This window comes from Stomoxys calcitrans, chromosome 1 (assembly GCF_963082655.1).
Source record: "Stomoxys calcitrans chromosome 1, idStoCalc2.1, whole genome shotgun sequence".
NCBI classification, from domain to species: Eukaryota; Metazoa; Arthropoda; class Insecta; order Diptera; family Muscidae; genus Stomoxys; species Stomoxys calcitrans.
This window is the reverse complement of record NC_081552.1, coordinates 269,491,887-269,515,592: the sequence shown is the minus strand read 5'-3', so window position 1 is coordinate 269,515,592 and position 23,706 is coordinate 269,491,887. Positions and strand designations below refer to the sequence as shown.

The 23,706-nt window shown below is 37.1% G+C and overlaps 5 protein-coding genes across 6 annotated transcripts; 2 read left to right on the top strand and 3 right to left on the bottom strand.

Annotated features, from left to right (window-relative positions):
• Window positions 1-1,707: 1,707 nt before the first annotated feature.
• LOC106087719 (uncharacterized) lies at window positions 1,708-5,554 on the bottom strand. The gene is made up of 2 exons (XM_013252859.2): window positions 5,509-5,554; window positions 1,708-2,210 (listed from the first exon to the last, which is right to left on the bottom strand). Exons 1-2 carry the CDS (start codon window positions 5,552-5,554, stop codon window positions 1,816-1,818), a joined length of 441 nt encoding a protein of 146 aa, XP_013108313.1. The 3' UTR covers window positions 1,708-1,815.
• A 6,795-nt stretch (window positions 5,555-12,349) lies between these two features.
• Window positions 12,350-13,856, top strand: LOC106087727 (protein anon-73B1). 2 transcript variants are annotated; one of them, XM_013252871.2, is made up of 3 exons: window positions 12,350-12,520; window positions 13,508-13,593; window positions 13,657-13,856. In XM_013252871.2, exons 1-3 carry the CDS (start codon window positions 12,445-12,447, stop codon window positions 13,741-13,743), a joined length of 249 nt encoding a protein of 82 aa, XP_013108325.1. In that variant the 5' UTR covers window positions 12,350-12,444; the 3' UTR covers window positions 13,744-13,856. The 2 variants fall into 2 exon arrangements, with proteins under 2 accessions (XP_013108325.1, XP_059216586.1); XM_059360603.1 differs by having other exon boundaries at window positions 13,508-13,601.
• LOC106087726 (protein arginine N-methyltransferase 7) lies at window positions 13,832-16,341 on the bottom strand. Its single transcript, XM_013252870.2, has 4 exons — window positions 16,165-16,341; window positions 14,409-16,103; window positions 14,199-14,350; window positions 13,832-14,139 (listed from the first exon to the last, which is right to left on the bottom strand). The coding sequence occupies exons 1-4, from the start codon at window positions 16,180-16,182 to the stop codon at window positions 13,872-13,874; spliced, it is 2,133 nt and encodes a 710-aa protein (XP_013108324.1). The 5' UTR covers window positions 16,183-16,341; the 3' UTR covers window positions 13,832-13,871.
• Window positions 16,342-17,768: 1,427 nt separating this feature from the next.
• LOC106087725 (ubiquitin-conjugating enzyme E2 C) lies at window positions 17,769-18,962 on the top strand. The gene is made up of 2 exons (XM_013252869.2): window positions 17,769-17,993; window positions 18,113-18,962. Exons 1-2 carry the CDS (start codon window positions 17,884-17,886, stop codon window positions 18,540-18,542), a joined length of 540 nt encoding a protein of 179 aa, XP_013108323.1. The 5' UTR covers window positions 17,769-17,883; the 3' UTR covers window positions 18,543-18,962.
• A 1,249-nt stretch (window positions 18,963-20,211) lies between these two features.
• LOC106087724 (ubiquitin-conjugating enzyme E2 D2B-like) lies at window positions 20,212-21,218 on the bottom strand. Its single transcript, XM_013252868.2, has 3 exons — window positions 21,097-21,218; window positions 20,849-21,040; window positions 20,212-20,778 (listed from the first exon to the last, which is right to left on the bottom strand). Exons 1-3 carry the CDS (start codon window positions 21,170-21,172, stop codon window positions 20,447-20,449), a joined length of 600 nt encoding a protein of 199 aa, XP_013108322.1. The 5' UTR covers window positions 21,173-21,218; the 3' UTR covers window positions 20,212-20,446.
• Window positions 21,219-23,706: the final 2,488 nt, after the last annotated feature.

The window sequence follows — 23,706 nt, the reverse complement described above, 5'->3', positions numbered from 1 at the left end:
CCAGAGATAGCAACACACACCAACTACTATGGGACGCGTTTCGTCTTTGGTTAGAAGACTTTTCAACCATATTAGATGTGATGGCTTCAAGGGCCATGCGTTGGTATGTTGTATTTGAAATCGTTTTAATTGCTAAAACGCATCTATGATACAATTACCAGATTAACCACACTCGACAACCCTGTCTATTAGCTGTACTTTTTCCTAATGAATGTGTTTGTTTTTATACCCACCACCGAAGGATGGGGGTATATTAATTTTGTTATTCCGTTTGCAACACATCGAAATATCCATTTCCGACCCTACAAAGTATATATATTCTTGATCAGCGTAAAAATCTAAGACGATCTAGACATGTCCGTCCGTCTGTCTGTTGAAATCACGCTACAGTCTTCAAAAATAGAGATATTGAGCTGAAACTTTGCACAGACTCTTTTTTTGTCCATAAGCAGGTTAAGTTCGAAGATGGGACTATATCTTGATATAGCCCCCATATTGACCGATCCGTCGATTTTGGGTCTTAGGCCCATAAAAGCCACATTTATTATCCGATTTTGCTGAAATTTAATACAGTGAGTTGCGCTAGACCCTTCGACATCCTTCGTCAATTTGGCTTAGATCGGTCCAGATTTGGATATAGCTTCCATATAAACCGATCCTCCGATTTAGGGTCTTAGGCCCATAAAAGCCACATTTATTATCCGATTTTGCTAAAATTTAAGACAGTGAGTTGTGCAAGGCCCTTCGACTTCCTTCGTCAATTTGGCTCAGATCGGTTCAGATTTGGATATAGCCCCCATACAGACCGATCCTCCGATTTAGGGTCTTAGGCCCATAAAAGCCACATTTATTGTCGGATTTTTTCTGAAATTTGGGACAGGGCGTTGTCTTAGACCCTAAGACATCTTCCTTCAATTTGGCCCTGATCGGTTCAGATTTGGATATAGCTGCCATATAGACCGATCTCTCGATTTAAGGTCTTGGTCCCACAACAGGCGCATTTATAATCCGATTTCACTGAAATTTGACACAGTGACTTATGTGAGGCTTTTCGACATCCGTATCGCATATGGTTCAGATAGGTTTATTTTAAGATATAGCTCCTAAGAAGATCAATATTTTGTTATACACAATTAAACAATGACTTGTACTTATTAGTATTTGGTCCAAACCGGAACATTTTTCGATATAGCTGCTATGGGGCATAAGATATGCATGTTTCACCGGATTTTCTACAATTTTCTTTACTGAAGCCAGTTTTAATTTTTTTCTCTGTGTGTTTATGACGCGCTGCTTGTTTCTGATTTGAACTTTTCATTGTCTTATATATATTATCGTTGGCATTTTTCGGACATGAGTGCGTGGCGCGTTTTCATGTTATTTGTGTCAATGGACAATGCAACGGGTCAAGTATTTGGGAGCTTGTTTAAAAATTTTGACATATCAAGTTCAAAAGTGCCATGGGTTAAACTTTAACTTCCAATGCTACATTAATTTTCACGACTTTAACATTGGCTGCTCCAGGAAAGATTCAACTTCTTTCTCTAGTCATTTCAGTGAATTCTACTTTTTTTTCAATATTTTTTTGAATAAAATTTGAAGATAATTTTAAAAAAGAAAAAAGTTGAATTCTCCTGCGACAGCCCTATGTTCAATGTAGCATTAGAAGAAAAAGTTTTGTGGGGTATATATTTAACAAAAAAAAGCTTTAATTGGATAACTATTATTATTTATTTAAATAAATATAAAATTTAAATTTTTAACAAATAAAACTCTCAAAATTTTATATATCTATATAGTTTAGGGATCGCTTCATTAATTCCAAATATCTAGGATACGATTCATTATAGCTTTGAAAGGAGCCATGCCCACCATGACAATGTCTTGCGTTGTGTCCGAAGCTGGAGTTGTGGTTGTGGTTGTTTTCGATGTTTTCTTGTATTCACGGCTCTCATGGCTTTCCTCAGATTCCACAGGTTTTGTTACCTCAAACATGGTCTTGAGAGGCTTACGATCTTTAGACCGTGTTGATCCTGGTCTATTTTTTAAAACCATTCCCTTTTGTGTGTTCGCCCTTGAGTCCGTTTTCCATTGACTATCCTCTTGCGAGATTTCATTGTTCCTTTCGATGTTTTCGGGATCCATGAGTAGTCGAGCCAATTTTTCCCTAAGTTTTAGACCAGGATTGGCGTATACAGAAACGGATAGCGCTGCAAGAAAAATTTAATTAATCGTCAATTCTATTTTTGTAAGCAGCAACAAATATGATTGGTAGCAAAAAGTCAATTCTAACCAGTGTTGTTATTTTCTTGTGATCGAGGAAATTGTTTTCTCATTTGGGGTATGGGAATTTAATGGGAAAAGTACAAATTGGGGACTTTCAGAGGACATTTTACCAGCATAGCTTTAAAATTTGTTTTCTTTAGTAAATGAATATTAGGCTTGATTTAATAGAAAACATATTTAACTACAAATTTTAGAGGGTGCATAGGCTTTATTCAATAGTACAAACAAAAAAAAAATAGTTCACTGGCAATAAACGAAATTTTCGACCAGTAAACCTATTTTGTGAAAAATGTTGAGACTTTTACGAAAAAAAAGATCTTTTATGATAAATTCATGCAAGAGTTTGTGATGAATAAGAAGTTTGTCATGTTCCGTCATCCTGCTGAAGAGTCCTCAACAAAAATAAATTGGAAAAAATCGGTTCAGATTAAGATATAGCTCCCATATACATGTTCGTCCGAATTGTAGTAATAATGCAATAAAACGTTCTTTTGTAAACCGATTCTCTCGAGATTTGACAGAAAGGATTTTCTTATGACTCTCGATATTAATGGTGAATTTCATAGAATTCAATTGGTCCAGATTTAGATATAGCTCTCATATATATCGCCCGATTTTCGCTCCTAGAGCCACAGCAAACGCATTTATTATACTAATCTTGCCAAAATTTTGTACAGCGCTTTCCCCGATGACCACCACAATGTCTAAGAAGTTTGACCAAAATTAGATACGGATTATTCAATAACCCATCAATAACATCCGAGCTCCCACTTTGTACTTATAGTGTAGGTGTGGGGTATTACAAAGTCGGTACCTACTGATTTTCTATTGGTCTTTGGCCTCCGTAGCGCAGAGGTTTGCTTGTCCGCCTATGACGCTGAACGCCTGGGTTCGAATCTTGGCGAGAACATCAGAATAAATTTTCAGCGGTGATTATCCCCTCCTAATGATGCCTACATTTTTGAGATACTGTACCATTTGTTGTGGCAGCGATGTAAAAACTTCTTCCCAAAGAGCGGCACGCCGTCGGACTCGGTTATAAAAAGAAGGACCTTAATCTTGAAGTGGACAGCACCTATTGATGTGTGAGAAGTTTGCCCTATTCATGGGCAAATTTTGCAAAATAATGTTGCTCTATGGGCTTACGTTTGTGGGAGTTCCAAAACGAATACGGTCCACTTTCCAGATGTATCTACAGATGTACACATCCTTTTATGTGTATGTTTTTTACATTCCGAGTTCACATTCGCACACAACCCAGTTCCTTCCAATAGTGACTGACATATATGTCCTTTATTTACAATTGGAACTCTATCGTTGAGTGTTTGCTTGATTTCGCGATATATTGTTTGATTCCAGCTCCCTTTTTGTACAGCGGATCTATTTGTTTCTACGGCGTCCACTCTGACTGCAAATCACTTACCGAAAAAAACTCCTAACGCTGTTGGAAAGACCAAACTGTGTTTGCGTGAGTATCATCAAACATCAACTAATTGAATTAGAGGCAGCCGAACGAACCCACACGAAGTTGTTTATGCTATCCGTGTGATTCTATTAGTTTTAATACCCTACGCCACTACTGTGGTACAGGGTATTATAACTTAGTGAATTTGTTTGTAACACACAAAAGGAAGAGGTGTTCAATATACAGGTCGCAATTTTCATCCGAGCGTCTTAAAATTTGGCACAAGCATTTTCTGGGGCCTTGAGACGAAGCCTATTGAAATTGGGAAAAATCGGTTCAGATTTGGATATAGCTCCCATGTCTTCCGATTTGAGCTAAAATCGGGCTATTTGAGCTATCGTCACTTTTGTACCCATTCTGTTATAAATCTCGACATTATTGGAGAATTTCATAGAAATCGGTTCAGATTTAGATATAGCTCCTACAAAAATTTTCTCCGATTTGGACTAGTATTGTATTAAATTGGTCAAAATTAAATTGTGAACCGATTCACCAGGTGTTGGTATTTAATTTAATAGAAGTCGACTCAGATTTAAATATAGCTCCCATATATATTTTCGTACGATTTTAAATAATACTCAATAATTTTATAAATTGTTAACATATCTTCACAAAAATTGGCAAGAAGGTTAATCTTATAACTCTTTTGATGACTGATGAGTTTCATAGAAATTTGTTCAGTTTTATATATAGATCCCATATAAATGCATCTCCCGATTTTCACTTATAAGGCCTTTGCTAACCCATTTATCAATCGATCATCTCAAAAAATCTTGGATCTAAACTTATTGAGCCGCTAGAGGGCGCAATTCTCTTCCGATATGGCTTAAATTTTGCATGAAATGTTTTAATCTGACTTCCAAAAACTGCGATGAGTATGGCGCAAATAGGTACATAACCTGATATAGCTGTCATATAAACTGATCTGGAATTTTGACTTCTTGAGCCTCTAGAGAGCACAATTCTCACCCGATTTGACACAAACGGCTTCTCCCATGACCTTCAACATAAGTGTGCAATATGGTCTGAATAGATCTATAGCTTGAAACAGCTCCCATATAAACCGATATCCAGATTTTGCTTCTTGAGCCCCGAATCAGACTATAACTTGATATAGCTCCTTCTCCATCTCCTTCGTTCTTATTCATTATTCTTTGTTTGCCTAAAAAGAGATACTGCGCAAAGAACATGACAGATGCGATCCATAGTGGAGGGTATATAAGAATCGGCCCGGCCAAACTTAGCACGCTTTTACTTGCTTGATACAACGAATGCTTTGTTTAAGACACATGCACACACTTTCGTCACTAATTTCTTTTTCTTACAATCAATACAATGCTTGATGAACATAAAAAAGCACTTGTCGAAGTCAAACATTTTTAAAAAAAATTTTTGCTCTATTGATTTTCGAATGGATGAGCCCAAATTAACGAAATTAAACTTTTTTTGCAAATAACTTTATTTCATTTTGCATGGAATGAAATTGCGAATTGAATGAATTGCGAGAAAAAAATCTGCAATACCTATTATGTCACCCGCAAGAAAATTTCATTTGAGCTGTGTACCTGGAAGCGAAATTTTCGGTAACGGCATCGATAACGAAGAATATGTCAAGGCCTTTCTTATGGTAACGAAAATTTCGCCAGAGGTGCATACTGCCCTTCAGTCAAAAAAAAGATTAAAAGATAATTGGAACTCTCACCATTTACATACCTTGGAAAATAAAACAGTACCGTACATTTCGATAATAGACTTACCCAGAACTAGGACACAAGCAACAAATTTGATCCTGGTATAAATCATTATGGTCGATTCAATTAAACCCGTAACTTTGTATAGCTAGATGATGACTGTTTCTAAATGTGATGAATGATAATAATTTTAAGATATTTATAAAAGTATCCAATCACACGAATACGTGACAACACCTTGCTTTCAATATCATAGAATAGACAAAAGTTCTCAAAGCATACAACAATATCACAAAATCACGTTTAACTCGGAAATAGATCGACTTGAAGAAAATGCAGAACACTGCTCAAATATGCGAATACACAAGCTCACATACGTAAATGATTGAGCTCATTTTCTGCATGCCGAATTTTATTGACGGAAATGCTGTAGAACAGATATAATCACAATACATAAGGGAAATTAGATTTGCGTCGGAGAAAAAAAGCACGCATAATAATGGGCGTGTTTTACCAATAGTTAAGTGTTAAGTTCGTACATTTACCGACACATAAATGCAGAGTCAATTTTGTCACTTGGGTGACTTGGGGATGTTGGAAACCAAGCAACGGTTCTGATTGGTTTTGAATTGGCAAAATCCGGGCTTAACTTGGTCTTCCTTCATCTCAAATGTGCACACAAACCTCCCCGCGGTGTCACCTGGGTAGCTACCTATAACATCCGTTAAAAGTAGCTACCCACCTAGTCACCCGGATAACTTAAAGATATTACTTTGAAACAAGTAAGAGCGTACTAAGTTCGGCCGGGCCGAATCTTATATACCCTCCACCATAGATCGCATTTGTCGAGCTCTTGCCTTTTCAAACAAAGGCTAAAAGAAAAGAATTGCTATGTTATTGCAAGTTCAAGTTATGGTTCAAAATTGAACTGAATATTGGAGGCCATAGTAGAAGTCATGGTTCAAAATTGAACTGAATATTGGAGACCATAGTAGAAGTCATTTTGTAAAATTTCAGCCAAATCTAGTAAGAATTGCGCACTTTAGGGGCTGAAGAAGTAAAATAGGGAGATCGGTTTATAGGGAAGCTGTATTAGGCTATAAACCGATTCATGCCATATTCGACACGTATGTTAAAGGTCATGAGAGAAGCCGTCGTACAAAATTTCAGCCAAATCGGATAACACTTGCGCCCTTTAGAGGCTCAAGAAGTCAAGACCCCAGATCGGTTTATATGGCAGCTATATCAGGTTACGGACCGATTTACATTATTCTTAACACAGTTGTTGGAAGTCATAACAAAACACGTCGTGCAAAATTTCAGCTAAGTCGGATAGTAATTGTTCATTGCTCTATACGCTCAAGAAGTCAAGACCCCAGATAGGTTTATATGACAGCTATATCAGGTTATGGACCGATGTCAACCATACTCAGCACAGTTGTTGGAAGTCATAATAAAACACCTCATGCGAAATTTCAACCAAATCGGATAAGAATTGTGCCCTCTAGCGACTCAAGAATTCAAAATCCCAGATCGGTTTATATGGCAGCTATATCAAAACGTGGACCGATATAGCCCATTTACAATCCCAACCAACCTACACTAACAAGAAGTATTTGTGGGGGTCTTAGACGAATATTTCGAGGAGTTGCAAACAGAATGACGAAATTAGTATACCCCCATCCAATGGTGGAGGGTTTAAAAACGAAGAGGAATAAAAGCGGATTTCCCCTATGTTGGCGACCCCCGCAAACGTTTTTAGGACCATGATTTGCGTATCTGCACCTGGAATGTCCGCACTATTCATAAACGGAGTGCACTGGCGGATGTATTGCTATGTACTGCCATTCTGGAAGTGCGATGGCTCGGGAAGGGCTACACAACAACACTGGGTGGGACGTCCTACATTATAGCTGCCATGATACGAGGCATGAATTTGGCTGTGGACTTGTGGTTAGTCGGAGACTGAAACATCTTGTCTCCAGGTTTAATCCAGTGAATGAGAGGCAAGCCACAATCCGCAAGGCCTAATTATTAAATGATATTAAAATCGATCTGGAAGACTTTAATGCGTGATGGCTGGTAATATTTCGTTTTTCACCGGGGAAAACCCTTTTTTCAACGATCACTTTTTTTTTAAATTACGAAAATAGCAATTATAAAATACCCATTTTATTAAAATTTTACCATAAGTATTGAATGAAATCAGCTAGTTTTCTTACATTAAAATCTATTATCTAAAAAAAATAATCGACGAAATATCGCGAAAAGCGAATATAGTACTAACCTTCAATTGGGAAGGAAAATATATTTGGCCCAACAGTCGGAAAATTTTGCTTACACGAAAATTCTTCCGATAATGGATTAAGGCTAATAGACTTCATCGCAGCAAAAAACATGGTAGTTAGCAGCACCAGATTTCAACATCGAAGGATTGCCACAGCCACATCGCTGTCCCCAGATCGAAACACGAAAAACTAAATTGATCATGTTTTGATAGATGGAAGGCATTCAACCAGCGTGTTAGATCGATCCGAGGAGCGAATTACCTTGTTGCAGCAAAAGTTCGCACAGGTCTTAGTCTGGCGAGAAAAATACGATCTGACACTGCACGGAAGCTGGAATTCGGAATGCTGCAAACGCTACAGGTGGCAACGGCATACTCCACTCGGCTGTCCTAAATGCTTGAAGAAAGCACTTCATGTCCCGATAGTATAGCAGCGCAATGGCAGACCATTGCAAGTTCCATGGAAACAGTCGCTACATCCGTACTTGGTACCAGAAGCCTGCCCCAAGGGATCCATGGTACGACCAGGAACGCCAAAAAGGTACTGAAGCCAAGAATGTGGCATACAGGACAACATTATAGTTAGTAAAAACGCGACAGATGAAGGAGAGGTTTCGGAAGAAATGGATAGAGTAGAAACGTTTTTTCTTCAAGAAGGAGAAGGAAATGAAAAGACGTGAGTGTGAGCGAATTCAGATGTTTAAAAGCCAGAATGACGTCCGAAAATTCGACCAAAAAATGAATCATCAAACCGATGGCTTTGGTACAGGCACATCCTTCTGCAGAGACAAAGAAGGAAATGTGATAACTGATACAAATAGTGTGCTGAGGATATGGAAAGAACACTTTTCCCAGCGGCTACTATCCGATGATGGTGGCTATGAGTATACCGCAGATCCAATCCCTGATGAGTGTGTAAAATGTGTACTAACGAAGTCAATGCGAGGTCCACGTAGCTGTAACCCGGCCGAAAAACAATATGACAGCAGAAGCCGATGGGTTGCCGGCAGAACTCTTTAAGACCGGAGGCGACACGCTGATAAGGCGTATGCATCAGCTCATCTACGCAATTTGGCTAGAAGAACACATACCTGATGATTGGGACCTCGGCATACTATGTTCCGTACACAAGAAATGGGACAAAATGGTATGTGTCAACTATAGAGGAATAAGTCTCCTTCCAATCGCATACAAGATACTATCGAACGTACTTTGTGAAAGATAAAAGTCTAAAGTCAACGAAATAATTGGCCCCATCAGTATGGCTTTAGAACTGGTAAATCCAGTACAGACCAGTTAATTTACACTGCGCCAAATCCTGAAAAAGACCCGAGAAGGACAGATCAACTCTTACCATCACTTCGTTGACTACAAAGACGCTTTCGTCAGCCCTATACGTTCAAAGATATTTCAGGTCATATCTGAGTTTGGTATCCCCGCAAAACTGATACAACTTTGCAGGATGACGCATTTAGATACACGCTCCCCAGTTAAAATAGAAAAGAACCTCTCCGAACCATTCAATACCAAACGAGGTTTCCGACAGGGATATAGCCTTTCGTGTGATCTCCTTAATATCCTGCAGGAGAAGATTGTATAAGGTGTGAATAGGTATGGCACGACGACATCGATATTATGGGCCTGTCACCAGAAGAAGCAATTGCAGCCTTTGAAAGTATCGAAAGATAATCAACGAAAATGGGTTTGGCAGTAAATAGAGATAAGACAAAGTGAGATGATATCAACACCCACAAAGCCCTGTAAACCCAAGCAGATAAAGAAAATAGAGAAAATAGGGAGCTACAACTTTGAGATAGTCAGCAACTTTATTTACCTTGGCAACCGCCGTAACCGAACAAACGACACCAATTTTGACATAAAACAAAGGATAATATTGGCTAACAGATGCTATTTTGGACCGAGCCGAGCAAGCAGATGAGAAGCAAAACCACCTCACGACAGATAAAAAAAACACACTATACAAGGCACTGATACTACCAGTGCTGTTATATGGCTCCGAAGCATTGGGACTTGCGAAAACAGATAAAGTAGTACTTGGAGTGTTTGAGAGAAAAATCCTTCGTAAAATATGTGGACCAGTTTGCGTTAATGGAGGAGATAGGCGTTTGCGTTGGCTAAGTTCTGTTATCAGGGTGTATGAAAAAGCTCCAGCAAAGAAGTCTTGTGAAGGTGACCATAAAAGAAAACGCAAAAGCGGAAAACCAAAACTCCGATGGAGTGAACAAGTGGAGAGAAACTTCCCGAAACTGGGTGTCAGAAATTGGAGAAGAAGTGCAGAAGATCTGGGCGATTGGGCATCTATTCTACGTTCGGCTAGAGGAATACATTTTCTGTTATGACCAATTAAAGTAAAGTATTTGTCACGTTCGATAAGATCTTTGAATAACAACAAGCATGACTCTCTTATACGTTAAAATTATAAAGTACCAACTATGCCTTACCAAAAATACCAAATCCCCATATGACAGCCGTATTCAAAAATGAGATCGATCTATATGGCGCTACATCCAAATATGGACCCTATTTTGCATATGTATCTCATATATAAAAATCAATTTGTGTTTGTTTGTGTGTTCCTTATAGACTCAAAAACGGCTGAGCCGATTTTCTTGAAATTTTCACAGATGGTGCATGATAATCCCGTGGTGTAAATTGGGTTACTACATTTTTTGATATCTGAAGGGGGAGCGGACCCTCCCCCTTACCCTAATTTTCAGAAACGCCAGATTTCGGAGATGGGTGGTGCGATTTAAGCGAAATTTTGTGTGCTTTCTTATAGTAACCTACAAACAAAAATTTTGGACTCAAATTTCGGATGGATAGAAGCTATTTGATTGTAAAATACGAATCTGATATCCAAATGTGGGTTTGGGGAGCCGCCCCTCCTCAAAAACATGCCCCAAAGAGGACAAATTTACGACCATATCAATATGGGGCTCAAATGAAAGGTATTTGGGAGTTAAGCACGGATCTGATATCAATATTCGTGAAAAAGTTTCTATGGGACCACCCCACCCCTATAACACAAAAAGGAAGTATTTGCTGACCATTGCAATATGGGGCTCAAGGACGAGTCACTGAGTGGCCGCCCCATCCCCCAAACCGGTCATGTTTGCCGACTATGGAAATATGGGGCTCAATTGAATGGTATTTGGGAGTAGACCACGAATCAGATAACAATCAGGACCAACTGTATAGGGGACGTCCCAACACCATAAGAACCACCAAATAGGACGTAATTGCTCACCAAAACAATTTGGGTCTTCAAGACAGTGGAGCTCGATATTGATAGGTTTTGGGCCCCAAACCGGACATATTTGGTGACTTTTGCAATAAGGGGCTTAAATGAAAGGTATTTGAGATTAGAAAACGAATTTGATATCTAGGCCAATGCCAATATATGATTCAAATAAACGATGTATGGATACATGAGAAATCTGGCATATTTACCGACCATGCCAATGTGGGGCTCATATGAAATTGATCCCCACTTTCGGGACCAATTTTCTGGGTGTCTACACCTTTCCCAAAATAGACCACAAACAGCAATTATTTACTCACCATTGCAATATGGGGCTCAAATAAAGGTGTTTAAGAGTCGAATACGAAAATGTGGGACCATGTATTTGGTTCACCGCTCTTTCCCCAAAAACCCTCCAAAGGGTAGAAATTTGCCGACCATGCCATTATGTGGCTTAAATGAAAGGTATTTGAGATTGTAAAACTAATTTGATAACCAATTTTGAAGCCAAGTGTTTGGGGGACGCCTCATCCAATATACTCTACTTAAACCAATGACAATATGGGGTTTAAATAAATAGAATTTGAGACAAGAGCACGATGATGCTATTTTTTAAGGGCCAAGTGTCTAGGGGACCACCTCACCCCCGTAAACACTCCTAAATCGGACTTCATCAGAATATCGGGCGGAAATAAAGTCTTTTTAGCATGGCATTAAACCCTCCGAGCGAATTCGTGGTCCAATAAAGGTCATATGGAATTCAGATAAAGGCACTTATATATTGTTATATTGTCAGTCCAGCGATATGCATATACTTTTTTCGTAGCATGGCATTTCATTAAAAGCTCTTTTTTTGTCGAAAATAAATATTCAAAGGCTAATTTTGTGCCATATTAAGTGAAGCTAGTAAACTATACAAGCCAACCAACCAGAATGGACTAACCACTGATTTTGGCAGATAGTGAACTCAATATTTTGTTGTTGGGCAATTGCCTCTACCAGCAAATAAACATATCTTGCTTTTGACGTTTTAGTGGGATTTGGATACAACTCTGGAATTGGACAATTCCTACAGCTGGGCAAGGGAGCCGACCTTCTTAATTCAACCATGATCAAAAGATTTATTTTTATAAACGTGTAAATTATAAATTAAAACTATTAAAATGTGAAAAAAAGGAACACAATGTAAAAACATTTTATCAAACATGTTGTCCAGTAGGGCGTTTGTTGATTAATAAATAAATGAAATAAACAAAACTCTGGAATTGGACAATTCTATCAACTCGGTAAGTGAGCCAACCTTTTTAATTCAACCATGACTACTACCTTTTTTTATAACTCTGATATTCTAAGTGAATGTCAGACTGAGGAAGAAGAAGAAGACGTTATCCCTAGTATAAACAATCGAAATTAGTTTATTGCTTTTGTTATTAAAAATTGGAAATTCGCGAACATGGACGCAAATATTTTGGATAAATATGGAGACGAAGATATATTTGGCGCAGTGCTAAAATGGGGTCTATATTTTGGTAATCTATTTTTTTACATACATTTTTCCTGGATGATTATTTTCATTTGAGTTTATTTATTTACTGAAATTCGAGTTTAACGGTAATATTACATATTTATTAAGAAAAAACTAATGCACTAATGTTATATATTTTCAAAAATCAAATTGTTCTTGTTGTTGTAACAGTGGATTGTACACTGAGGCGTCAGCCCTTGCCGATGAAGGACTCCGAGTCAATCCTCCACGTACAACCGGCTGCCATGGGATTGTCCAATTGTTATTCATATACCTAATGTGGATATTTTAAAAGTATAACTCAATTCACGGGTAATCATTTAAAGTACTATGGCACATCCAGTCACGGGATGACTATGAGCACCACATGGGTTGGAACTTTGAGCTCCGATTTGTGCAGTGTTCATTATCATCACGAGGAGCTCAGCTAAGAGCTACTGGGCTAGTTGCGCACGGTGGAATGCTTCATATGCGGAGTATCTGCAATTTCTGTCGCGGACAATAAGCGATATCGTGTCGACAGTGTTCAGTGAGAGGGCGGGCAACACCGGCTCTTGCTCAAATACTGGGTGCCTGTCATACTTGATATGACATGGCGAGTATTGGCCCCTTCAAATAACCAATGGCCATTACGTTCCCGCGACGAGTTTCGTCACCCATGGAGCTTGGCGAGCATCACTACCACCACATACAAATTTGGCTCCAAGATAATGGCTGTTATAAAATATTGCATTTTTCAAACTTATTTTGAGGAATTGAAAAATTTTGATAAATGAATCCAATTCCATTTAGGGACGTATTTTCGGATGTAATTCCATTTCATTTTTCGATGAAGGGTTAGTATAGATACGTCTACAGGACAATCCTTTCTTCAAATGTGTGCGGACACGAAGGTCTCAACACCCCCTCAGGTTTACTTAAATAAGCAAAAGATGCGCATGGAGCAAGCCAAGAGTTCACTTGTTTAATTTTGTTCTTTTTTATTCTTTAGGTGCATTTTTTCAACTAGCGTGCATTGTGGTTTCAATTGTTTGGCCGTACACTTCCCATCAAGACAATACCGTGGACTCGTTGGATGTAAAAATGTACAGACAAGTGTATTGCACAAAGTTTTTAAATCATTTTGATTTTTTTTTGCAGGATACAAAGCCTAATGGAATCGATTCGCAACCAAACAATCGCCGGCTCCATAAAATCAGAAAGCAAGAAAAGAAAAAAAGACGTTGATTTTACAAAAATAAGGATCTACCTATAGTTTAGCATTGTAAATTAATTTAATTGTATAAAAAAAAATAAAATACAAAAATACAGCATCTATACAAAGTTTCATCAAAAAATTATCTTTTATTTTGATTTCATTTATTTGTTTTCACCTCGAAGTGAAAGTTGAGGATTCCTTGCTTAGGTTTAAAATCGACATTCCATTCCACAAAGCTTTCATTGCTCGTTACATTATGTGATTGACTAAACAAATGGACACCCTGCCTTACAAACATATCCCATCTCACGAATTGTCCAATCCCTACATCTTCAAGGGGCCCAGAGGTGACAGTAGACTTCGGCGAGTTGGTATCATCCAGTAGCCAATCCACCCATAAGGCGATGCCGTTACAGCGAGATGAACTATAATTAAAAGTTCTGAGCATAGAATTAAGCTTTAAATAATGTAGCGTGAAACATACAATTCAATTGGAATGTTTCCTTTGGAATCATGGTCTTTCTCAAATTCTTTAAACACCACTTCCAATAAAAGTTGCGGTTTTGCCAGGGCAATGCAGGGATATTCCCACAAAGGTTGAGCCTCCACTTTAGCATGCGCTACAGACATTGATTTCTAAAAAGGATGTTTCTTTGTTAAAAATATGTGTTGTATTAATGTTTCTAGTCATTACCTCCACCATTGCGTCAAACAATCTCAAGTCGAAGCCTTCACATTCTTTTACAGGAGTTCGGATTTTATGCAGATTTAAGAACTCCACCGGCATACAAAAAATTCGAGCTGCGCGCGGCGATATTTCTACAGAATGTGAAAAATTTTTACTTATTTGCGTCAGCAATGTCCCGAAATAAAAATTGTCCCAAGGAAGAATGGACGTTAAAAAATAGGGTTCCGAAAATACACAGTTAATTGAGCGAATTGTGTCCTCCGGCAATTCAGCTAGTTTTTCGATAAATGTTACACCTTTAAGTTGGTTGTATTTAACCACTTTCTCCATAAAATGCCTCGAATGACGATGAGGTTCGTGAAAAAAAACTTCGGCACCAAACGTACTACAAGCTAATCCAACCAGACAACCATCACCTAAAACTAGGACTTTCATATTATTTTTTATTCGTTCCTCTAGGTATTGAATAAATCGCTTGTTGCGCACTGCTTGATTCATTTGTCCAATTCTCGTTCTCGAATATGTCATATGCATGGAGCAAGAACACTCGTGTCTTTTCACACCTGTCTTGTGATTGTGGGCTTGGGGAAAAACATCAAACCATAACGAATATTCGTCATGGTTGCAAATAAATGAAAATGTTTCGCCAGGTTGAACGTTTAATGGTTTCGGTAAATAATAAATCGCTTGCATCCAATGATCCCTCCAGGGTAGAACATTAGCTAGTTTTTCGCCAGAATTGGTGTTAGCAGCGTGATATTTTAAATCGGGATGGGCCCAGAAAGGGGCACAAGATAGTTTGATGTCACCTTCAATATCCATAAGAATCTCCCACCAATAAAATACTAAGTCAGTGCTACCCACGGAGCATGACTTGACTTCAAAAGCACGTTCCCTTTTTGTTTCACGAGATTTTTTGCCACCGAAGTCAAACTGAAATATTTCCAATGGAGGAGCAAGAGGACGAAATGCATCCAAAGGCAATTGTGAAAGTTGAACATCATGAAGATTTGCTTCACCTTTACAAGTGACAATTTCTGGCGGTGGTCGCAGTAAAACATCGCCATCTAAATTTGGTAAAATCTTTAACGAATTCCATTGCGCTGCCAGAGAAGAACTAATGACTTGGGCATAGCAATTGGCCTTCGAAGGGATACATATGACATCGTCAGTCAACAAGTGATCGTGGGCATGATTATATATACCAATAGCACCTTCGCCTATTAATTCCGTATCCAGTACTTCGCTGACCAACACATTTGCTTTTCTTTTCATATCTTCACCCATTTTTATGTCTGTTGATCTCTTTTTGATTAAATGTACTTTGCTCTTCATTCCATTTGCCTCCAGAATCGTCTCAGCGCAATTAGCCATAGGTAGAAATGCTTCACAAGCCGTCACTGAATTAGCGCCGGAACAAACTGCCATCATCGAAAGTATGCCCGTTCCCGTGCCAATATCTAAGACGTGAGCTTCCTTGCCCTGGCCATGTAGTTTTGAAATAGTTTTCCTTAAAGCTAGGTAGTATTTTTCATTCCTTTCTTTATCGTGAAGCATATCGCCGAATCCAGCATTAGCCACTTCTTGATGGTAATCGTACTCATCGTCATTTGATGCCCATTCGTTCTGTCCTGTCATAGGATTCCGCACCTGAGTAAACACAGCCATGAGTCGTTTGCGAAGCACAAAGATGTTCACAACCTTTAATTTATATTGTAATTAATTAATTTTTGATATTATTGATATATAATTTATATTAAACCTTTAATATGCTAAACATTAAGTGTGTTCGGTTACTTTTTCAGTAAAATTTGCAGAGAGAAAGAGCAACCGAAGTTTTATTTAAAAAGGTGGCCGCATCAGCGCAGCTGATGGAACTGCAAAAGTCAAACAATTTTTGAATTATAGCCTCTTTGTGGATGTCGAACAATAATCCAGACGAACAAACAACAATCGCTCGAACTCGAATCTTTTTCGGTTTGTGTATGTCGAATTTAATTTTTCGCCTGCACATACGTTTGATACAATTAAGAAGTAGCGACATTAGCACAACAACAAAAATCTACCCCCAACGAAACTACCTTGAGTGGCAAATGCAGTAAATTGAAATGTCAAAGTTGTTTTTGAATTATACTTTGTTTTATAACTTATCCTCTTTAAATGTGTATTTAATTTGTATTTTCATCATTATAACACTGTTTTGATGCTTATGTGTGAAACATCGGATTAAATAGAAACTTTTTCTAAGATTTTAGAAAAAATCACAGCTGCGTTATCACGCCTTTCACATTTGGATTTACAGCAAAATCAAAACATAAATATAAAATAATTGTACTCAGCTGTTGGCATGACCTCAACCTATAAGTGCACCCTGGATAGACCCCATTAACATCATTGTATGTATGTATGTATGTTTATTTGAGTCTTCTTCTATTTCGATTACATGGCAGTGTGATTATCGATTACTTAATATGACATTTGAAACTATTATTGTCTCGTTCCAATACAGGGTAGTTATAGATACTAGCTATACGCTTGAGGGTATATTGTCTACATACGTTTGCGAATAACAAACCGAAATGAAAACAAAAAAGGCTTGCTCCCGGCCTTTACTGTTACTTACAGAACAGAGCCTGTTAATAAAAAATAACTTATAACTAGACAACAACATGAACATCATTAAGGATGTCAAATCTGGCGATTGAAAATGTAATTAAATAGGAGAAAACGTAAACAACGAATAAATGTAAAACAAAAAAGTTGACATCTTCAATGCCAAGTACTGCCAAAAATTAAATATAAATTGTTTGGCTAAATTTTATTCCGTGAATCCTGCAAGTACATGAGCGTACTTTGTTTTTCTTTAAGGCTGGTACTACGTTATATGGCACTCAAGGTAGTTTCGTTGGGGGTAGATTTTTGTTGTTGTGCTAATGACCCTACCTTTTAATTGTACCATGTTTAATCGCAAACTTCCATGAAAAGGCTTGTACTAGGTTCGCTTTTCACAGTTGAAAAAACGTGTTTTTCACAGAAATTTTAACCACTACAAAAATCACAATGATAACGTAATACTTTTAGTAATTTTTTTTCATAAATTATGAGGGAATGTCGAACTAAATGATATTTCCACATTTTTTTTTTATTTGCTTCAAAATCTTTTATCTAAAAAGAAGCAACCACAAAAAAGTTTCGCGAATAGCGAACATAGTGCCAACCAAAAACTGGAACAGGCCTAATTGAGTGAATGCAGCTTTAGTTTGACATGTCACATGTTAAGTACATGTCGTCAGATAGCACCTTTAGCTGAAAGCTATACGTCACCGCTGCCGCCATTAATTAGTTATATTTATATAGTTTTCCCACCTAAAATCTCCATTTTGTTTGTTTGTAGTGAAAACGTCAAAATTGGCACAAACAAATTTTATCATTTTAAGAATAAGTGAATAAATAAATTTTTGGACTTTCTCGTACAATAAAGATGGCACAAAATATAAGCCCCGAACACAGCGGCATCTCAGGCGGATCTCAAGGAGCTAAACATAATGATGACTCAGTGCCTATTAAGGACAACCATGCCGTTAGCAAAAGGTTTGTGTTAGCTATGTGAGATGGCATATCAAACCTACGTTTATCAACAAAATTATTTTTTGTTTAATGAAAAAATTGGAAAATAACTAAGGTTGGTCTTTTAACGTTTGCGTTTTCAGACTACAAAAAGAGTTAATGAGTCTAATGATGACCACCGAGAAGGGAATCTCGGCGTTTCCTGACGGAGAAAACATTTTTAAATGGATCGGAACAATTGCGGGACCCATCAATACAGTCTATGCTCAACAGAAATATCGACTGTCTTTAGAATTTCCCAACTCGTACCCATATGCACCACCCGTTGTGAAGTTTTTGACGCCATGCTTTCATCCCAACGTTGATTTGCAGGGAGCTATTTGCTTAGACATTCTGAAAGACAAGTGGTCAGCCTTGTATGATGTTCGCACCATTCTATTATCCATACAATCGCTTTTGGGTGAGCCAAATAACGACAGTCCTTTAAACGCGCAGGCCGCGATGATGTGGGCCGACCAAACCGAGTACAAAAAATTCCTTGATACTTTTTATGAAAAACATCAAGACACATAGATCGCTAACACATTTTGTCTCATCCATCCCTTGCCCCACCCCCATTATTGAATATGTACAAGAAATTACACGCCATCTTTTATTATATCTTTAGTTACTATGTGTGTTTGAAATATTTACGCTCTTTCCTCGAGCTTTTAGCATAACGTCTTTAAAATCGGCCAATATTCTAAATCCTCATATTGTTTCTTTACCTCTTTAATTTATTTTTGATTAAGACATTTTGCAAACAAAATTTAGTTCAATCTTTTTATTTTTACTTTTAGCATTGAGAAGGGACTAATTTGGTTTTGTTAAAGAATAACTTTGTTTATTAGCAAAATTGTTTGAAAATCCTACCTTCTCACATATATAAGAATTTGTCATTGAATTTCAAAATAAAATTAAAAAGCATTATCAATAAATATTGTAATCACATAAGTTTATGTTAAAAGATTCGTGCTTTACTATCTTATTAGGTGTCTTTGCGCTAGTACATCGCCGTGAAGTGTGCAAAAAAAGAACAGCGGAAGTACTTCTCCCATATCCATGAGTACAGTCAAAATCAAGTTTTAAGCCCAATGATAAAAGACCTCTTTATTTGCAATATTTCTCGTTGTCGAATTTTACATTTCGTGTTATTTTGTAACGTAATTGCCTTCGACATTGTGGTATACTACGCTTTGTTTACAGTCGTCTTTGAAGATGAGACTATGAATATTTTGCGAAACAGTAACTTGGGTGTTATCTTGAGCGTTTAATGTTAGTTGCTTTTTCCTTAGTACCCTTATGCATGGGGAACACAGTTACATTCATCCGGAATTCACAGATACATATTGAAAGTTTCAATCAGTTTGTATTTGAAAAATCCTTTGTAATACGCTTGTCAGTGCAATGGAATGCTCTACCTAGTAGCCTAAAAACAACACACTTTCAAATCTAAGCTAATCCAACATTTCTCTGGGCAACTCAATTGATCTCATTAGATTTACGGCTGTTTTGAGCGTTCTACTATGTTTATATTTAAATAAAAAAGAGTCCAATCATATTCGATTTTAATATCGAATTTTGTATTTCGAAAACTTCACTATTTTTAAATCCATCAATGCAAAGCACGGTGGCGATGTTTGATTTATAAAATTAAATGCAATAAATTGTAGTAAATGGCAAAATAATATAAAAGTCGAAATCGACTTACGTGATACACAAAAATTTTGCATCGACAACCATTACACCGATTTTATCCGATTACGTCTTCGACAACTGGAATAAGGGGATTATTGCAGAGTCCGAACAGCGTGCCGCAGAGCGACACTTCTACGATAACCAATTACCAAAATGTCAATTAAGGTGCGGTTGTTTCTTTGTCTAATCCTCCTCTGTGTCTGGCAGTTTCTGTTCTATAATCAATAATAACCTTTCATTCTAGTGATATTCATTCCCATGGTAATCAGACCCTATCCTCTCGTTTGGGAGATTATGAAAAATTGTTAATTTAACCAAACGCTTGACGTATTGTAATCATAAACACAATATTTAGTGCACACAAATAGATTTTTCTTTTCTAGCGTTAATTCAGAAAAAAACGTTAATTTAAAAAATAAAACAGAGAAAACATTCTCACTCGTTGGTGTCTCAACGACTGAAACAAAGAGATTTGATTTAAGCATGAACGCTAGAGAAAAGGATATTTTAGTTTTGTGCACCAGTTTTATTGAAAGATTAAATGCGTTCCAAACAAACCGTGTGACTTACTTCAAGGAACACTTAGAGAATTAGTCAATATTTATGAAAGTTCTCATTTAAGCCAATTAAATAGCTTGCAAACGAAAGACTAAATGTTGAAGGTTACCTCGAAGAATTGGAAAATTTGAAGCATCTAAATTTAAGGAATTTTGGTTATATTGCCATTTTGTTTTTTTTTTTTACTTTAGGCAGCTTAGTTTTAGACGCTTTGGTCCCTTATCATCTTTGGATGAGGTTCCCTCTTTATGAAAGTCGGTAGAAGTATCGCTGCTTACATCATTTTCGCAAATTTTCACATTCTTACAATATTTAAGTACGGTTTCCCTTGCTTTCTTATTAAATAGATTGTTGTTACTTTTGTATAAATCCGCAGCGTCTCCTTGAAGGGGGTCGTCTGGGTTAGGATTCGCTAGCAGGAGCTGAATAGATAATAAAATAGATTCTAGGGTTATAGCGGGATTGTATGTACCAGTTGGTGGCATCCTTAAGAGATCCAAACATATTTTCCCTGCTAAAAGGCATATTAAATTTGTATACAAAATTAATTTTTGTAATTTAAGGATCAGAAAAAATAAACTTACAACTGTCAATATTCGGGTGAAAAACTGGAGTGACAAATTTAAATGTAGGAGGTCGAAATGGATACTGATCACCGCAATTAACTGATATTCTGAAAATACCATCCTCATACGGTGAGCCTTTCGGGCCAGGCATTACAACTTCCATGTTGTCGTAATTATCAGGAGTTTGTTGCAAAGTTGAACACTTTATTCCTATAAAAAAGTATGTATAACTACAAGGCATAGAACTGCAGTTGCTAAGGTTTTACCATGATCCTTAAATGATAATTCCAATTGCTTGATTTCCATTGGTAATCTCATTTTTTTTATTCGATCGCTGTTCATTGTAGTAACTGAACCACCCGCCAAACTACGACGTGTGAATAGCTAAGTTCGCATATACCAGTAGCGCAACCATTGCACAACTAAAGGCTGGTACCATGGTACAATTAAGAAGAAGGGTCATTAGCACAACAACATATCTACCCCAACATACTACATTGATTGGCAAATGCAGTAAATTGAAATGTAAAAGTGGTTCTAGAAATAAACTATATTTTACATCTTATCTTCTAAAAATGTGTTTTATATTTGTAATTTCATCATTAGAACACTGTTTTTTTGCTTATGTGTGAAATATCAGATCAAATAGAACATATTTTTAAAATTTTTTAAATATGTCACTGCTGTGATATCAAGCTTTTGACATTTAGATGTACTGCAAAATCAAAACAAAATTAAAAAAAATTGTACTCAGCTGCTTGCATGACTTCACCTTATTAGTACATCCTGGGCTGGTACTATGAATATGAACAAAAATAAAAAAAAGCACTCAGCTGTTCGCATGACCTCATCTTATAGGTGCATCTTGAGGTTGTATAGGCATGACATAACTACGGTAGTGCACCGTAAACAGCTGAGTAAAATTTTTTCTTGCGAAGCGGACTATCTGTCAACGACATATATGAATTTGAGCACGGTCCCATACTCACATTTGTGGGTAAGCATATACGTAAGCAGCTGATAAATTGGTTGGTGCTATGATAATTTCTATATGTAAATGGCAACATTTTGGCCAAAGAAACCCAAAAAATCAATTGTGTCAAATCACTGAAAGAACGATTTAGGGAAATTTTTCCCAAAAAAAAACGTAGTACCAGCCTATACACAACAAAATATTAGTGCACTCAATATTTTGTTGTTGGTCAACTGCTTATAGGCTTCTGATTACAAAGAATGGTTAATAAAAACGAAATCGAGCGTCGTTATGTGTTGCAACACTTAAAGTATTGGGTTGCCCAAAAAGTAATTGCGGATTTTTCATATAGTCGGCGTTGACAAATTTTTTCACAGCTTGTGACTCTGTAATTGCATTCTTTCTTCTGTCAGTTATCAACTGTTACTTTTAGCTTGCTTTAGAAAAAAAGTGTAAAAAAGTATATTTGATTAAAGTTCAATCTAAGTTTTATTAAAAATGCATTTACTTTCTTTTAAAAAATCCGCAATTACTTTTTGGGCAACCCAATAGTATTTTAAAACGTCAAACATGACGAAACAATTAAAAGTGGACTCATTTGTACAACAACCACAAATCATATGGTGCAATCCGCATTCTTGCCATAAAGGTGATCGTCTGTTCGGGTGAGATCACCTTTTTAAATCCACTTTGAGCGTCAAAGATAAAAATTGTTTAACCTTTGCGGGTTGTTTTTGTGGAATTTTTTGTGTGGCATTTTTCAACGCAACGCTCGAAAACAAATATCTTAAAACGACGTTTTTTGATCGGATATTCCATACATAAGCAAAAAAAAAACAGTGTTATAATGGGGAAAATACCAATTTAAAACATATTTGAAGAAAATAAATCAGGAATCGGGAACTCAAAAATTTACACAAATTTATACTGAAAGCCGTTTGCGTACTTAATTTGACAGCAGAAGAGAGCGCGAGAGAACAAATTTTAACAGTTCGAAAATGGAGAATAGTTTGCTATAGTTTTTGTGATTTTGACAAAAAATTATAAAATTCGCGAGTGAATTTAAAATTTAGGATCCAATTTAAGGTTAGATTGCACGACTTTTTCTTTTGAAGTAAGTTAAAATAATAATTCACGCGAGTGTTTGGTGTATTTTTATTTTTTAGAAGGAAATGCCTTTAGTTTTATAGGTTGCATTAACAATTTTTTAGCCACGGAGGGAATTTTATGCATTATGCATGGATTTTGTTCATATTTTTAGCTGGTCAGAGAATTGGAATTTTCTCTTATCCTTCTCTTATTCCTTCCTGGTGATGACGTTGTGTAATTTCCCTCTTCAGCTTTGGAGTCTGTGATTACCAGATCTATGTTCCCTTCACTATCGATTGGCTACGCTGCGATCAGTCCGTTTATTTCTGCCGTCGTGAAGTTTTGTATTCGGCATACCTCCCAGTAAAGGTGGTCATTTTAGTTCCTTTAATTGATCGCTCCTTTTAGTTCCGTTGCACAAAAGAAGCTTAGTTCATTTTTCATTTGCGATCCCATTTTTGTTTCTTTCATACAAACCAAAAAAAAGGGTTTTTATTTGTAAAATTCATTTTTTGTAGTTGACCATTGCATGCTACACTACTTTTGTGGCATGTAAAGTAGTAGTCCTATGCAGCCTACGAAATGCATGCTGATGCTCGGCGAATGGAAATTGTCCAATGGGATCATCGGGAGGAATAGTTCCTCTTGCGTCTTAGCTACTGATGAGAGAAGGGAGATCAATCTGTACGTCTGTACGACCCCTTGCTCGTGTCCTTTCCAGGTTTCAGTAGCCGGATCATACTGCCCATCTTCCAAACATCGGGTACTATAATAGTGATAAGCCAGGTTGACGACAGTTGTAAAGTACTCGACT